General features: G+C 42.4%; 2 protein-coding genes across 3 annotated transcripts in view; both read right to left on the bottom strand.

The window, feature by feature from the left end:
- The window catches only part of LOC112256578 (connector enhancer of kinase suppressor of ras 3), a 73,604-nt gene extending 69,933 nt beyond the window's left edge, over positions 1-3,671 (bottom strand). Inside the window, exon 1 of one of the 2 annotated variants that reach the window (XM_042325448.1) lies at positions 3,050-3,671. In XM_042325448.1, the coding sequence (XP_042181382.1) occupies positions 3,050-3,110 (61 nt within the window). In that variant the 5' untranslated portion in view covers positions 3,111-3,671. Of the gene's footprint in view, positions 1-1,981; positions 2,051-3,049 lie in introns of those variants that run through there. The other variant, XM_042325449.1, reaches the window with a different exon arrangement.
- Positions 3,672-10,089: 6,418 nt separating this feature from the next.
- LOC112256579 (glutaminyl-peptide cyclotransferase) lies at positions 10,090-17,099 on the bottom strand. Its single transcript, XM_024429911.2, has 7 exons — positions 16,917-17,099; positions 14,382-14,528; positions 13,900-14,181; positions 13,208-13,375; positions 11,412-11,511; positions 11,197-11,313; positions 10,090-11,113 (listed from the first exon to the last, which is right to left on the bottom strand). Exons 1-7 carry the CDS (start codon positions 17,031-17,033, stop codon positions 10,935-10,937), a joined length of 1,110 nt encoding a protein of 369 aa, XP_024285679.1. The 5' UTR covers positions 17,034-17,099; the 3' UTR covers positions 10,090-10,934.
- Positions 17,100-17,106: the final 7 nt, after the last annotated feature.

The following is a 17,106-nucleotide window of genomic DNA, read 5'->3' as shown; positions in this document are numbered from 1 at the left end:
CCCCGCACCTCTCCAATTCAGAGGGGTTTGATTTAATTAAGACCCCCATCAGCCGGCGCCAATGGCGACAGCTAGTCTTACTGGGGTCTGACAACGAAAAATCGTTGACATACATTACCATGTAGTGTGCGTGTGTTTCCATCCGTCAGTTAAACATACATGTCAGTACATACACACAACAAGTAGGTCACATTGGGGAAAGGCGTTGTGAGGTGTTGCTTTATTACGAGACAGTTAAAAGAGGAAGTCAAGTTTCAGTTGGACCTTGTGTGCTATTGACGATAAAAATAAATGTAATCCTTTTAATGATTGCTTGACGACCTGGTGAAAATGGTGCCGCAGGACATCCAGTCAAACACAATGTTAAATGGAGAGATTTAACTAGCCTTTCAGTCACAATATACATTCACGGACCACAACTAATAAGCTTCCAACAATGAAGTCAACAAACGTCTGTTGACCAAAAACACACTGAAGCAACCATGATCCCTCTGAAGAAAACAACCTTAGGGCAATTAGCACATGCATCACTGGTGTTTGTTGAGTTCAAACCGCATGTTAGGCACAAATGGCCCGTTGTCATTTTAGGCACAGCGGCTGTTCATTGGCTGTCCACTGAACAGAGCCGTCTAAAAAGCCAGTGGTAAGACCCTCCAGTGGATAACTGCTGAGTCAGACAAGACCTGCTCGTTCTTCTCTCTGGCTGTGTACTGAGCTAATCCACCCTCCATCCCCTGAACTGGCTCTATTCATTGGGCGCACAGAGTAACCCCCCACAATCCCTTTAGCACATCTACACACTGAACAGGAAGAGTAGGTGGCCTACACACCAGGTTTGCTTCATTCAGCAACTACATAAGAGCGGGCGGCTGTGGATTTTCAGTTCAGGGCAGTGAAAGAAGTAGAAACTATCAAATAACATTACTCTGAAAAAAATCAAGACCCTAGGATATATCAAACCATTTCAGATCTGACTTTTCTCTTGACATACAGATACTCAACCTGGTCTTATTCTGTACGTAACTGAGACACACCATTTAGTATGACATGTTATGTTTGGTATTGTTACTTAAGGCAAAAAGGAAAGGGAGGGTGGTTGGTTGGGTGTATAACCCGAACATCAAGCAACCCAAAGGTTACGAGTTCAAATCTCATCATGGATAACTATTGCATTTAAGCAACTTTTCAAGTTAGCAAACCCTTCCCCCTAACTCTAACCTAACTCCAAGCTAATGTTAACGAACCAGCTAACGTTAGCCACCTAGCTATAATTCGTAACATATTATACGTTTTGCAAATTCGTACCATATCGGACAAAATGGGTGATGGACATCCACAAATTAATTAGATACCATACGAAACGTAACATATGATACTAAATGGAGTGTTTCGGATTTAAGTAGAGAATAATATGAAATGCTCTGAGACCAGGTTGAGATAATTCACTGGAGATGGCCTTGGGTCATGCTGACATATTGTACTTGAAAGTTGAAACACCTTTTGAGCCTTCAGATTTTGATAAGGGCGAGCACAAGAGGCACTTCTATCCACCTAAAATATTTCATATACTTCCCATGACATCTCTTGAAGCAAAGGTGGAGTGTAGCTGTGTATAGGGGACTGTTGATACTTCATATACCAGTAGCAGACAGTCACTTTACATGCCAACGTTGTGAAAGGGCTCAGGTAGTTCAAAGAAAATAGTCCTTTGGCGATGTCATACATTTCCATAACCAGCATTCCAGATTGAAGTCTCAGAGCAAGAACCTGCTGGGTGTTCCATACCACATTTATATATGATAACTTCATGAGCACCTATTGACGATAGTATCTTCTGGTCAGGGGGGTTTTCATAAGATCTCGGTGATCCTCTGAACGTTAAAACGCATTGCTTGAGGCATGGTTTTGGAAACAAGGAACTTATCTTTCATATCAGCAAAAAAATATTTTCACAAAACCAAAAGGTTAAACTACTACACACCTTTATTAGGGTCAGTGTTCCCTCGTAGCCTTATCTTCATGTTTACATCCCTTGTTCATGGTAAGACGTAGGATGCAACCGGTGGTAATTAGCTATCTAGTTTGCGCCGAACACCTGTGTGTAAGCCTAACTTGGGAGGAAGTGTAGTTTGACAACTGGAGGCACACACAGCTTGTGGATCTGTGCAAAACAGCTACAGTAAGTGTATGTTTTTTATTTGAAAGATTACTTCTTGCTGATATGAGGGGCATATCAGTATGTTTCGAAAACCGGTTTGAAAGCGATGATTACTGACGTTTCTAAACGTAAATACACTGCGTCTGAATTGTAACGTTAGTTCACATGGAGCCCACAGTTGGTGAATGTAAGGGCTGAAAACGAAATATGGATTAAAGTTTGAGAGCTAGGTGTTCCAATACAACATTTTGCTAGCTGTGTTTGTTTGACCCAAATATCACAGTTTTGAGTTGAGTCCAGTGTTTCAAGCTTTTTTTCATAACTAGCTGACTGGGACAATTATACTTCATTAAGACTCATTCAACTCAATTATGCCTATAGTAAAAAAATAACTATTGTAACACATTGTGCTTGCTAAATTGTGAACCTACATATGACTGCACTGTTTTTGGTTATTACTCTAACAGATGCCAAAATGTATCGCGGTCTGAATTCGACTTCTCAAAGAACAGTGCAAGTGGCAATACTGCGCCCTTCTCAAACAATGTTGCAATCTGGATGGAAACGTTGTTCCACTTGTCACAATCATTTTGAGTGTCTGTCAAAGATAACGCAGCTGTTACTTATAATATATTTTGAATCACAACTTAAAAACATTAGTAATTTACTATGTGTATATAAGAATATCTAAATAGAATATGCATATGTTTACCTTTGTTCTATGTGCAACAAGTTGTCAGGGACGACAGTTTGCGGCTGCACATAGTGGTTAACGAAACTTGAAATAACAAAAACCGCGTTGCAGGGAATGGCGAATATGCGGTATTGAGTGCTGGCTTCAAGTTTCATATAGGGGTTAACATGGGCAATTATTGTGAAAGTGATCCATACCTTTCATCCAGTCGACAACTTGCTTTGGTGTCCACTTCGTTATTGGATCCATTGCTTGCATCTCAAACGACCTTAAACAATAATTAGAAAACGACCATACAAAACACTGTTTCGGTAGCCTACGATTGTCACTTAATTTATTATCAAACTCCCATTGCTTCTTGATCTTCTCTATATAGCAGCTGTCTCTCTGTGATCCTCTTCTCTCTAGCTCGTATCCTCGGCGCACTCAGTGACTGGGAACTCTTTCACACGCATGGCTAGAGGCAGGAGTGAACCCCCCCATGGTTCTTCACTAGGCTTGAGATCAAGTTGCACAGTTTCTGCTCAGCTAAAACTACCCAACGGGGCGGAGCAATCAACACCACCACAAATAATGTGCGACGGGTGTACTTGCGGACCATATTTCGGGGCGTTCCTGCATATCTTTACACTTACATGGTACATTTTTAAGTTAAGACAGGCGGGAGTGCTCCAGAATAGTTGGTGGCATTAATGTACAATAATGTGTCCTTTGCCCCTGCCAGCTGGCTGCAGCAACACTGTGTCGCTCACTAGCAAGCAGTGTGATGCCATAGCCTCCCGTCTGCTGTGCTAGTGTAACAGTATAACTTTAGACCGTCCCCTCGCCGCTACCCATCGCTCCACAAAAGCCGTGGCCCTTGCAGAGCAAGAGGAAGAACTACTTCAAGGTCTCAGAGCAAGTGACGTCACCGATTGAAACGCTATTTAGCGCGCACCACCGCTAACTGCTAGCTATTTCACATCCGTTACACTAGCGGGGACGATCGGTAGACATTGTCCTTCGCCCCCGTCGGGCATGTTTTTCTCCGGTACACAGCAGCCAGGGGTGACACTGTGCTAGCTTGATAGTTAGCTAGCACACAGTCTCTAACTCGCTAGCATACGTGTCACCCCAGCCTTTCATCTGCTGTACTAGCGGGGGCGCCCGGTAAACAGTGTCCTTCACTCCTCCCTGTCGGGCACTGCTTTCCCACAATTCTATTAACGATGGTGAGGGCAGGTGTTCGGCAGGCAGGAGCGAAGGACACTGTCTACCGATGTTGCTCCCGTTAGCTAGCAAGAGGCCTCCGGTGGAGAGGGGTGAAAGAAAACTCAGAAAATACTATTATTTATTTTGACCCACATTCAAAAGTGCCACACAAGCATGAATATGTCATGCTTCGTGGGGGGGTGGGTGTTCATGCAGGAACCAATGGGGTGCTCGAGGAGAGGGGGGTTATTCCCACATGCAGGAACGCCCCGAATTGCGGGCTGCGGTTGTACATTATTGAATAACGTTGGCAAGGGCCATGTCTGAGACATAGATATCAAATCCATAAGGGATTGTGGGTAATTGATGACTGATTGATTTACAAATAATAATGAGTAGTTATTTTTGGTGCAAGGTGATTTGTAGTCTTTCGGCTGCCAAGCCCACAGACAGTAGCAGGCCTCTGCTATAATAAAGTGTTGCATTCACAAAAGTTTGAAAATAATAACATTCTTGAATTTTGTTTACCGTGTGTTTCTGTCTCTGCAGATTCATATATTATGAGTGATGTATAGTCTATGTTCTTTTTTTAACAAGATAAATATTATAGACTATGTTTCATCACACCACAACTTTTCAGCTGTGTCCCAATTCTGATATTTTCTTTACTAATTGGTCTTTTGACCAATCAGATCAACTCTGATAAAGATCTGTTGTGAAAAGATCTGATGTGATTGGTCAAAAGACCAATTAGTGGGACAAAATATCAGTGTTAGGTTGCCTGTGTAAACACAGCCTTCGTAGCCTACACTTTAACCTAACTAGCAGGCTAAAAGAAAATGCCTGAGTGGAGTTCCCACATACGGTTTTCAGTGGAAAATGAAGCTAGATTGAATTAGCTGTATCCCTGAAAACATTATACTCCCGGTTGTGCCTACACTTTGATCAGATTAATTCTTATCAGGCCTATCATTGGTTACAACTCACGGCTGCGCTCTGTTGGTGAGCTATTACTCTGCAGGCAATTATAAGCCACTCACTTCTGAATTGTCCTACTACAAGTTATGCTTTGCTTATTATAACAATGAGGACTTTTTGTCACATTGGAAAGCTACTTTTATAATAGCAAAGTTGTGATTGGATCTGGGATGTTTGTGATTGAATCTGTGGCAGTGTAACGGATGTGAAACGGCTAGCTTAGTTAGCGGTGCGTGCTAAATAGCGTTTCAATCGGTGACGTCACTTGCTCTGAGCCCTTGAAGTAGTAGTTCCCCTTGCTCTGCAAGGGCCGTGGCTTTTGTGGAGCGATGGGTAACGAGGCTTCGTGGGTGACTGTTGTTGATGTGTGCAGAGGGTCCCTGGTTCGCGCCCGGGTATGGGCGAGGGGACGGTCTAAAGTTATACTGTTACAGCAGCTTCATTAAATAGTATCCGCAAAACACCAGTCTCATCGTCAACAGTGAAGAGGCGACCCCGGGATGCTGGCCTTCTAGACAGAGTTGCAAAGAAAAAGCCATATCTCAGACTGTCCAATAAAAATAAAAGATTAAGATGGGCAAAATAACACAGACACTGGATAGAGGAACTCTGCCTAGAAGGCCAGCATCACAGAGTCGCCTCGTCACTGTTGATGTTGAGACTGGTGTTTTGCGGGTACTATTTAATGAAGCTGCCAGTTGAGGATTTGTGAGGCGTCTGTTTCTCAAACTATACACTCTAATGTACTTGTCCAGTTGTGCACCGGGGCCTCCCACTCCTCTTTCTATTCTGGTTAGAGACAGTTTGCGCTGTTCTGTGAAGGGAGTAGAACACAGCGTTGTACGAGATCTTCAGTTTCTTGGCAATTTCTCGCATGGAATAGCCTTCATTTCTCAGAACATAGATTAGACTGACAAGTTTCAGAAGAAAGGTCTTTGTTTCTGGCCATTTTGAGTCTGTAATCGAACCCACAAATGCTATTGCTCCAGATACACAACTAGTCTAAAGAAGGACAGTTTTATTGCTTCTTTAAATCAGAACAACAGTTTTTAGCTGTGCTAACATAATTGCAAAAGGGTTTTCTAATGCCTTTTAAAATGATAAACTTGGATTAGCTAACACACTGTGCCATTGGAACACAGGAGTGATGGTTGCTGATAATGGGCCTCTGTACGCCTATGTAGATATTCCATTGGGAATCAGCCGTTTCCAGCTACAATAGTAATTTACAACATTAGCAATGTCTACATGTACATGTCTACACTGTATTTTTGATCAATTTGATGTTTTTTTTATTTTTTAAAATGTGCTTTTATTTCAGCACATGAAACCAACACGTTACGTGTTGCGTTTATATTTTTGTTCAGTATATTTCAGGTTCAGAGTGAAGACCCAAAGCTGACAACGTTAGGTTAAACTATGCTTGGTGTGACAGTTTACAAAGACAACTGTATTATATTGTGTATTTCCTGACCGTTTTTGACCTGTTTTGTGAAATGCCAGAACTTCATGTCACTCTATTTGCCATAGGGGTGAAAATGTCGTACCATTCAGTAATTCATAAAGTATGGGGTGGTATCTGTGTTTTCAGTAAACAGCAGAATGAGGGGGGTATCTGTTGTAATGGTCTTTGTTCCCACAGGTAGCCATAGTGAGTAACCAATAGCAATAAGGCCTAAGCAACAGATGGTTTCTCATACAAACCCAATATATTTTCCTCAACCCCCTCCCTCTCTCTAAAACACATCTTGCTAGGGAGAGTCTCCCACTAACCCTCTCCTCTGCACAGCTGGAAGGTACAAGCTACACTTTAATCATCAGCTTAAATTACACCTGAGCACATATCACTTTGCTGCCGGGCAATAAAATACTAAAAACCACAATACTATTCTACTGTACTATTCTGCTTTTTCTCCTCCTTCCTGTTTGAACATGCTGCTCATTATGCCTGCTAAACTGAACAACAGGGACTAGAGAAGCAAGGGTGCGTGTCAATGCTCTTCCCTCAAGTTACAGGGAATGAAAGATGGAGGCTCCCGGGTGACGCAGCGGTCTAAGACACTGCATCTCAATGCTAGAGGCGTCACTACAGACCCCGGTTTGATTCCAAGCTGTATCACAACCTGCCGTGATTGGGAGTCCCATAGGGCAGTGCACAATTGGTCCAGTTTCGTCCAGGTTAGGATTTGGCCGGGAAAGGCCGTCATTGTAAATAAGAATTTGTTCTTAACTGACTTGCCTAGTTAAATAAAATAGAAAATAAATAAAGGTCTGGATCACAGATTTAAACACACTATTCTGACCACCTGCACAACATACCATGAAAGGGTTTGTTTATGACTAGGAGATACAAAATGCATGAGACAGGATTTTGGAGGAATTTGAGCGGTTACCCAGACCTAGTCTGGTGATTTGACCTGTTTGACTGTAACTACCTGTAAACTTGCCTGGCAGGGAGTTCTCTGTTTGATCAGGGCACTAACAAGTGAGGGGGAGGAGACAAAGACAAAGACAAAGAAAATATGAAAAAATAGGGACCAGAGAAAGAATCCTGATATACGGATCCCTTTGAATAACCCCACCACCCACCACAAACAGGAATAATTAATTTACAATAACAAGGCTAAGTTGGGCTGTGATGAGTAGGTGGATCAAGGGAGCAATCACTCACATCACGGCATGCCAGTTATATTTGTGGACATCCCACACCCACGGTAAACAAAGCCATTGTGGGGGTGTTGTGGAGTATAACTTGCTGAGACATGATGGGAACAATTAGTGTGTGAGAGAACACAGGCACGAATCTCCAAGGGAGGCCAAGGAGAGTGAATTCTGTAATATCACAGGAATATGATGAAGGCCAGGAGATGTTGAGGAAGGGTGAACTCTTCATTCAAGGTGTCTGGGGTGAGAGTGAGGCATCCACAAATGAAAGTGTTTGTACTGTATTATGTTGCTAAGTAAAAAATAATATCACAAACTATTGTATAACAAAACTATGTTAAGATCCAGAGAAGGGGATAATACTTCACTTCAGAATGTAAAGGAGAGTTTATGTTTGATGATATTTAGGTTATGATGACAACATGCCACAGATAGTGATATGAGTGTTTGACAAATGGGGTCTTAACAGTTAGTACACCATTTAATCTCTCCCATGGCACAGCATATGTCCTCTAGTGTTGCTAGGCATCATAAATATGTCTGAATGCACTGAAAGGGGGAGTCTGTAGCCTACTGCAGCTCCACATTCCTTCCCAAGGGAATGTGGTAAATCCAGAGGATTTGGGAAGCGTGGAATTCAGGAGAGGTCCTGATGGGATTACTGAATTATGTGATTGTTGTATGGAGGAGGCCTGGGGGGAGAGAAGGCCCCTCGGCTACATTGTAGTGGCTGAGGGAGGTGAAGGGGGACATGGGGTGAGGAGGTGGAGAAAGGGTGGGGGATGAGGAACGGTGAGGGGGGGGGGAGGGAACGCACGATTCACACGGAGCACAAAGCTAATCTGAGAGTTGGACCGACCTGAGGAGAAAAAAGAGTTGTCATCTCTTCCTGTTTGTGAACAGGATTTCAATAGGAGCGTGTGCTTCGTCCTGTACAGCACAGGCCACCTACAGTTGAAGACGGAAGTTTACATACACCTTTGCCAAATACATTTAAACTCAGTTTTTCACAATTCCTGACATTCCTGACACCACTTTATTTTAAGAATGTGAAATGTCAGAATAATAGTAAAGAGTGATTTATTTAAGCTTTTATTTCATTCATCACATTCCCAGTGGGTCAGAAGTTTACATACACTCGATTACTATTTGGCAGCATTGCCTTTAAATTGTTTAACTTGGGTCAAACGTTTCGGGAAGCCTTCCACAAGCTTCCCACAATAAGTTGGGTGAATTTTGGCCATTTCCTCCTGACAGAGCTGGTGTAACTGAGTTAGGTTTGTAGGCCTCCTTGCTTGCACATGCTTTTTCAGTTCTTCCCACATATTTTCTATAGGATTGAGGTCAGGGCTTTGTGATGGCCACTCCAATACCTTGACTTTGTTGTCCTTAAGCCATTTTGCCACAACTTTGGAAGTATGCTTGGGGTCATTGTCCATTTGGAAGACCCATTTGCGACCAAGCTTTAACTTCTTGACTGATGTCTTGAGATATTGCTTCAATATATCCACATAATTTTCCTCTCTAATGATGCCATCTATTTTGTGAAGTGCACCAGTCTCTCCTGCAGCAAAGCACCCCCACAACATGATGCTGCCACCCCCATGCTTCACTGTTGGGATGGTGTTCTTCGGCTTGCAAGCCTCCCCCTTTTTCCTCCAAACATAATAATGGGTCACTATGGCCAAACAGTTCTATTTTTGTTTCATCAGACCAGAGGACATTTCTTCAAAAGTACGATCTTTGTCCCCATGTGCAGTTGCAAACCATAGTCTGGCTTTTTTATGGCGGTTTTGGAGCAGTGGCTTCTTCATTGATGAGTAGCCTTTCAGATTTTGTCGATATAGGACTCTTTATTGTGGATATAGATACTTTTGTACCTGCTTCCTCCAGCATCTTCACAAGGTCCTTTGCTGTTGTCCTGGGATTGATTTGCACTTTTTGCACCAAAGTACGTTGATCTCTAGGAGGCAAAACACGTCTCCTTCCTGAGAGGTATGACGGCTGCATGGTCCCATGGTGTTTATACTTGCGCACTATTGTTTGTACAGATGAACTTGGTACTTGAAGGCGTTTCAAAATTGCTCACAAGGATGAACCAGACCAAATAATCTGTCTATAAACAATTTTTGGAAAAATTACTTGTCATGTACAAAGTAGATGTCCTAACTGACTTGCCAAAACTATAGTTTGTTACCAAGAAATTTGTGGAGTGGTTGAAAAAAAGAGTTTTAATGACTCCAACCTAAGTGTATGTAAACTTCCGACTTCAACTGTATGCTCACTGCTCTGACCTGCTGTCACACAAACAATGTCAACCACTTTCGTTTCACTCTACTGGCAGCGACGACCAAAGCAAAAAATAAGATCTTCAAAGGTCAACAGGACGTGTGGAGAGGCATTATTCTTATTTTTTGGATCAACATTTATTTCTGACTCTAAGGTAGTATAAATTTTGCAGTGTGTATTATTCCAAGATCAGCATCAAAATGTGGCGAATATTGTCATAAAAACACAGCAGGCTTTTCAACTTAAATTTCCATCTGACCTAGTAGGGTATAAGGATCACGTATTAACAATACAAATATAGATAATACCTCCTGACCTCAGCAAGTTTTTCTATGCTAATATAAAGTGGACAGTGTAATGCCATGTACGTTCAGATACAGAGAGCGAGGGCCCCATCAGTTGTTTGTGTGATATAGAATTACAAGGCTTCTAGGAATGACGTCAGGCTCTGTACATTAATGCACCGACATGAGCCACTGTCTCCTGCCACAGCTGTTCCAAACCCCCCTCCTATTAATATCGAAATGATCACCATCCCTCTGGAATGCAGGGGTAGAGGCCTCTTTGTATTGCCTATTATCAGCTTGGATTATCAGATAGAAGGCAGACCGTAATGTACCAGTATTAAAACAGAAATAACACAATAGCAAGTCATAATCCATAAGGTATGGAGCTAGTAATCAATGTTTATCTTGTTAATCTATCTGCATCTCTCTCTCTCTTCCTCCTGGCTAGTGGGGCACATACATTAGCACAAAGCATGGCTCCTCAGAAAGAGAAGGGGAAGTAGGGACATAGAGAGAGCACTGTGGAAGCAGACACACAGAAGATCCTTTAGGGAAGTCTTCAGGCTAGGGACAGAGCATTGATAGGGCTGTGTGTGAGTGGGTGTGTGTGTGTTTGTGTGTGAAGAGAGAGCTGTGTTAAGGGGCCCCAATAGAACCAGGGAAGCCCTAACATTTAGGGGGCATTTTGGGGATTCAGGGCTTGAGGTGTCATGTTGAGGTACTCCAGCACGAACACCTGCAGGATCTTGTTGAGGTTCTCGATGGTGGAGCGGTCCAGGTTCTGTTCGTTGTCATCAAACGTGTGCCACACAGAGGGGAAGGGGGTGGGGATGAGATGGAGGACACGCACACCTGAGAAGAAACCAGAATACAAAGCTCATTAGTACCCTACAGAACACAGCCAAGCTTATGGCAGACCCAGTGTGTTAGTTTACCTCTGTTGAGGAATGGCATGTGGTCATCCTGCACCGGACCCACAGGCATCCCGGGCCAGAAGTACTGTACATCGTTTGGATGGTCCTTCAGGTGGCCCGTGTTGTGCAAACGACGCTCTGAAAAGAGAAGGAACATTCAACATAGTGCAAAGGGAGAGAGAGAGAGACAGCCAGAGCGAGCGAGGCTGATAGAATAACAGAGAGTGAGTGCTCACCGATGTTCTGCATTCTGGTGAGCCACCGGGCAGTGTTGGGGAACTGGTTGCCAAAGCGTGGACTGGGGCCTCCAATCAAGTCTAAGAGCAAAAACAGGTCCTGGAGGAGAGGGAGAAAGAAGGGAAGAGGGTGAGGAGAGGAAGAAATTGAAGACAAAGAATCCCCTCAGGTCAGTGTGTTAGAGGGTCCACCAGCCAGGTCTCATGGGAAAGTAATTCTCCAAAGCCTGGAGATAACTCCCTAAAAGTCCACTACCTCGAAGCTTTGAAATGAAGGATGACATCATGCTTTACACCACGTGAAACACTACCAGGGCCGGTATTATGGGTGGGCTTAGGGGGCCGGCCCTCTCGTACCTCCTTGCCTGTCCAAATTAAATATTGATAATTTATTTGACCAAGACGAGCTCCGATAGAAAGACGCATCAATCTCAGATAAACCATCCGAGCGAGCGAAAACAGTGCCCCTCTCTGTATTAGTCTGATATTTCTTCATTTCTTCCTTTTTACTTTTTGGATTATGTGTGTATTGTTTTGTATTGCTGTATTACTGTATTGTTTTGTATTACTGTATTGTTTGTATTACTGTATTGTTTTGTATTACTGTATTGTTTGTATTATTAGGTATTGCTATATTGTTTTGTATTGCTGTATTGCTAGGTATTGATGTTTTGCTAGGTATTACTGTATTGTTTTTTTTATTGCTAGGTATTGCTGTTTTGTATTGCTGTATTGTTTTGTATCGCTAGGTATTGCTGTATTGTTTTGTATTACTGTAGTGTTTTGTATTATTAGGTATTGCTATGGTTTTGTATTGCTGTATTGATGTATTGCTAGATATTACTGTATTGCTGTATTGTTTTTTATTCCTAGGTATTGCTGTATTGTGTTGTATTGCTAGATATTGCCGTATTGTTTTGTATTACTGTATTGCTATGTGTTACTGTATTACTGTATTGCTGTATTGTTTTGTATTGCTGTATTGTTTTCTATTACTGTATTGCTGTATTGTGTTGTATTGCCGTATTGTTTTGTATTACTATGTGTTACTGTATTGCTTTGTATTGCTCTATTGTTTTGTATTGCTGTATTGCTAGGTATTCCTGTATTGTATTGCTAGGTATTGCTGTATTGTTTTTTATTGCTAGGTATTACTGTATTGTTTTGTATTGCTAGGTATTGCTGTATTGTTTTGTATTACTGTATTGCTAGGTATTACTGTATTGTTTTGTATTACTGTATTGTTTTGTATTACTGTATTGTTTTGTTATTGCTGTATTGCTGTATTGTTTTGTATTGCTGTATTGCTAGGTAAATGCCTCCAACTGACTCATTCTGGCGCTAGTCCTGAACACTGGCACTAGTCCTGAACACTGGCACCATGCCAAATTCATGGCCCATCTCTAAAACACACACATACCTCACTGCGGGACTATGAGCCTCTCTGAAACAGTCTCCTTTATCTCTTCCCTGACAGGAAAGGTGCTCTACTTGTTTAAACAACAGTAGTACTAGCTCTCCATAGCTAGGATACGGCAAGAATACCGAATAACACATCTTATATTTATTTGACATAATGTTATTGTAGATGGCATGATAAATGTCCAAATATATTCCACTACTCAAGCCTCCCTAATGGTTGCTTGTCAAGGCTGAAAGATGTTTATAAATCAAACATATGAAGGACAGACGCTTTAAGATGGCACTGCAACTGGGTGAATATTAGGTCCCCATGTGCTGAATTGGCTGAATTTGTGCTTAGTTGTTTGAATATGTGCCTGTAATGCCTGACATACAATGCCATGCAGTTGGTTGGTGTCTGTGGCTCCAGGTGGGTGTGCTGTGTTCTCCATCGTTTGGGCCAGGTGGCGGGAGCCATACAGGGAGTCTGTAGAGGTCCACTGGAACAGAGCCTCCTCTCCATCAAAGAACAACAGCTGGAGAGACAGGTTGGGATTGGATCCCTGGTAGGGGATGAGCGGGAGAGAGACAGAGAGAGAGAAAAAGAGAGTTGGTGGCCAGAAAGTGAAAGAGATGTTTATTAGTCACTGCAAACAGTACTTGGGGAACTACTGGTTTGAACTTTTAGCTTTGCTGCCACCTATTGGTTTAAACAAAACACTGCTATGAAGAAATCAGTATTCAGTTTGTCAATTCAGGGTGGCCTTTGTCACTGTCTGTAGTGTCAGATAAACAGGTCCCCTAGCCTGACCCTATGGCTGCCCCTGTCACTCAGGACCCATCCCCTCAGATTGAGGTCAGCTGACCCATGGAGCAGGACAGAACAAACAGCAATGTGAGGAGGCTCTGTGACAGCTATGTCCATCTCTTTTCATCTCTCATCTCTCAATTCTTTGTTGATCTTGGCTGCAGGTGTGTAAACTTTTTGAGTGGGTTTTTACAAACTTTTCTGATCTAATATTGCTTTTCAAACATAAATTATTGTACAGACTAAAGTGGACACGAGAAAATTCTAAACCTTCCCCACCTTCAGAGTCTTCAGCTCCTGGTCCAGAGCCCGTACCAGCTCCAACATCATGGCACAGGGCACAGCTGAGTCCGTGGCACCCAGGAACTCACGCCCATGCCACTGGGGAGGGTAGTACTTGGAGTCATAGTGGCACGCCAGCACCAGATGACGCTTGGCGGAAGGGTTGAGGGTAGCGATGATGTTGTTGAAGGTCATGGGACCGTAAGGGGTGTGTGACTCAAACTTGTCCTCCTTAACATCCCAGCCTGCCCTCAGAGAACCCAGAGTGCTCTTGATGTGCTAGTGGGAGACAGACATGTTGCACAATTAAATAGACAAAGCATTGGGGAACACATTGGGAAACGTTTATCCTGGTAACTGACTAAAAAGAAGTGACTAAACCCCCTCTCCTACATACACTGACGAGTCTAAACACGCCAATGACATAAGTAGACCACACACAGTCGATTGTTCATGCTGTCAGCCATGGGGATACCGACCTGTTGCGCTGCCAGGCTGCCTGCAGAGTTGGGGTACCGTGTCACTAGCAGAGGCCTGAGGTCCCTCTGCCACATCTGGTTCAGGTCTGTGTGTGACAGGACCCTGGTGATGTCACTGGAGCTGAGGGTGCTGGGCTTGTGGCTGATCTAGACAGACAAGTGGAGAAGAGAGAAGAAAGCACAAGATAATCAGGATTAGGGGTGCTCTGACAACCATGAGGACAGGAACAAGTGGCTTTTCTTCATTACCACCTGTTTAGTTGAGACAGAGGCCCTGGCAGAGAGGCTGTCATTGAAAGAGGCACCAAGGATGCTCCTCATTAATCACAATCAGTTCAGCCGAGGTAGATTAGTTCAACCTCTCAGAAAGCGATTAACAAAGACAGCCATGCAGGGAAACTAAGACCATGGCTAATCACTACGACCTTGTTCCAATATCTACAGTGTGCAAATGGAAATATACAGTTTAAAACACTGTGAAAGAACATTGCGCTACAGTTGCAACTTGCACATCTTTAAAATGGAGAAAGGGAAACTCTCTAGTGATGCATTCAAATTGAGGAACAGGCTAGGCAGGAAATACACGACGCATAGATCATCACAGTCTCTTAATATACTGTAGCTTTGTCGAATATCTAGAGTTCAGGATATAGGCTACTGTATGGTTTCAAACTCTCGGTTTACACCTTGCTATACAATCATTTGTATAGTGTGTCTGGCTGATGTCTACCAAGACAAGCTACAATACAACACAATATTTGCTTTATTGGTCCATTTGCACAGAGATTGTTTTTGTTTTTTGTTGCTGTCACAGTACCCAAGCTACATCATTAGACAAGGTTAACCAATCGTTAAAAACCCCAAGGTTACCCAACAATTGAAAAATCCAAAGTGATGCAAGTGAGCTAGTTTATTCTTGTTTTCATATAGGAATGATACACTCTATGTACATTTATGGTTTGACAAGACTGTTCATGACTGATTTGACAAGATTGTGTATGCCTGTAGTGAACTCGAGCACCTTTGCTGCGAGACATTTCAGGAGATGAGAAGCAATCACAGATCCAGGAAACATGATTGAAGGTTTTAAATAAACTGGCAGGTTACTACAGCTGCAGCTTGTGTGAAAGGTATGCTAGCAGGCAGCTCAGAAATATGAAGGGTGCTTGCTAATACATTTCCCCTGCCTCTCACAGGTAGCCTCCCATAGATAAATGATGGAAATATCTTTATACCTTTGGAAGACAAAGCATATCACAATTATTTTGTAGGCTTGATGATTTAGGGAGAAAAACAAACAAGTCCACAAAATAAGCCTTAATAGCATTCTAGGAAGAAACCCATGGACACAAGGTATTGATCATATTCCGTTCCACCTGCCCCGATCGTTTTTGTTTGGTCTCAAAGTTCACCTGCCTCTTGTGCAGTGATCCTCTGTTGTCCCGGTAACTGGGACTGAGCGCCAGGACAGTAAGTGGTAGAAAAGATGGTGAATAAGAGAATAACACCACCATTTCAACAGCCTTCCCCTGTAGCCTGAACTGTGCTCTGAAGATCAGCAGCTCTCTATGGTTTCAGTGGATAATTTGCATGTGGTGATCTGGCTGAGGAGATGGATCTGTGTTATGAAACTGATGTCTGGGTTCTCTGGGGCTCAGACTGAAAGGTCAACATCAACATGAACAGAGCATGGTCTTTCTTCTATCTCCATTTAGCAGGTTCCATTGCAAAAGGTAATAACAGTGTGGGCTAATAACATATTAACACATGGTCTATTAACCAATGAAAAACAGTAATACACTGGTTATGAACCTGGTGATAATATTTCAATTGGTCACAATCATGTTTTGTTATAGTATTACCTGTTGAAACATGCCCTGCATAGGCCTACTCTTGTCATTTATCTGCCAACCATCCCCATGGTTTGATCACAGAGACCTAAAGGCTCACACATTGATCTGAGAAAGGGTTAAAAGGGGCTCCACTTTAGATCTATAAATATCAAGATCTGCAATTGGTGGATCAATGATGACTGTGCTGCTATAGCAACGAGACAAAGAGAAGAGAGGATGAACAACATGGGACCTGAATGGCCAAGCACCCTTTATATCAAAGAAATTTCTCTTGCAAATGAAGTGTAGGCCTATTAAGGATGCATTAAATGCCATTTGAGGTGAGAGTTGTAAAAAACAAACTGTGGTTTGTTATTTTTGAATGGATTCTGTTATTTAAATTACAAACCTGTGAAAATAAATGCTTTGCAATATTATTAAATATATATAAATTGAAATGCAAACATTCTAAAGACTGCCTGTCTACTATCATCTCTCCTTAGTCATTCATTGCCTTTTTGCCCACCTGTCTCTTTAGAAAATTACAACTTTGTGACATATTCTAAATGAATGTAGGCTATATCAAGCATATATGTTATGCAATAGAAAGGAGGAATTTAGTAATAACTTTTTTTGTTTTGATAAAAGCAACAAGAACATGCACACAATCATTGAACCGTGTACTGTAATATTTTTAGCCTACCTTATCTTGTGTCCATTGGACCTGTGCCCTCTGTCCATTGATATTATCGATAAATGTTGCACAAATGCTCACTACATAAAATAAATGTATACGCGGACTGGAACGACGTTCAGTCATCGCGGCGGTTTCTCTCACTGAACATTCAAAGCCTCTCCTCAGTGTAATCTCGGATCATGTGAAAAACATGAGG

Source organism: Oncorhynchus tshawytscha, linkage group LG08 (assembly GCF_018296145.1).
Source record: "Oncorhynchus tshawytscha isolate Ot180627B linkage group LG08, Otsh_v2.0, whole genome shotgun sequence".
Classification (NCBI taxonomy): domain Eukaryota; kingdom Metazoa; phylum Chordata; class Actinopteri; order Salmoniformes; family Salmonidae; genus Oncorhynchus; species Oncorhynchus tshawytscha.
This window is presented reverse-complemented; position numbering and strand designations above follow the sequence as displayed.

What these genes read in the sequence shown, in the direction of transcription:
- LOC112256579 (XM_024429911.2), bottom strand. Translation starts at nt 17,033, where the DNA reads ATGACTGAACGTCGTTCCAGTCCGCGTATACATTTATTTTATGTAGTG. An exon ending in GCAGCCTGGCAGCGCAACAG is followed by an intron (nt 14,182 to 14,381) that starts GTCGGTATCCCC and finishes GTCTCCCACTAG; the next exon opens with CACATCAAGAGCACTCTGGG. An exon ending in CATGCCATTCCTCAACAGAG is followed by an intron (nt 11,114 to 11,196) that starts GTAAACTAACAC and finishes GTTTCTTCTCAG; the next exon opens with GTGTGCGTGTCCTCCATCTC.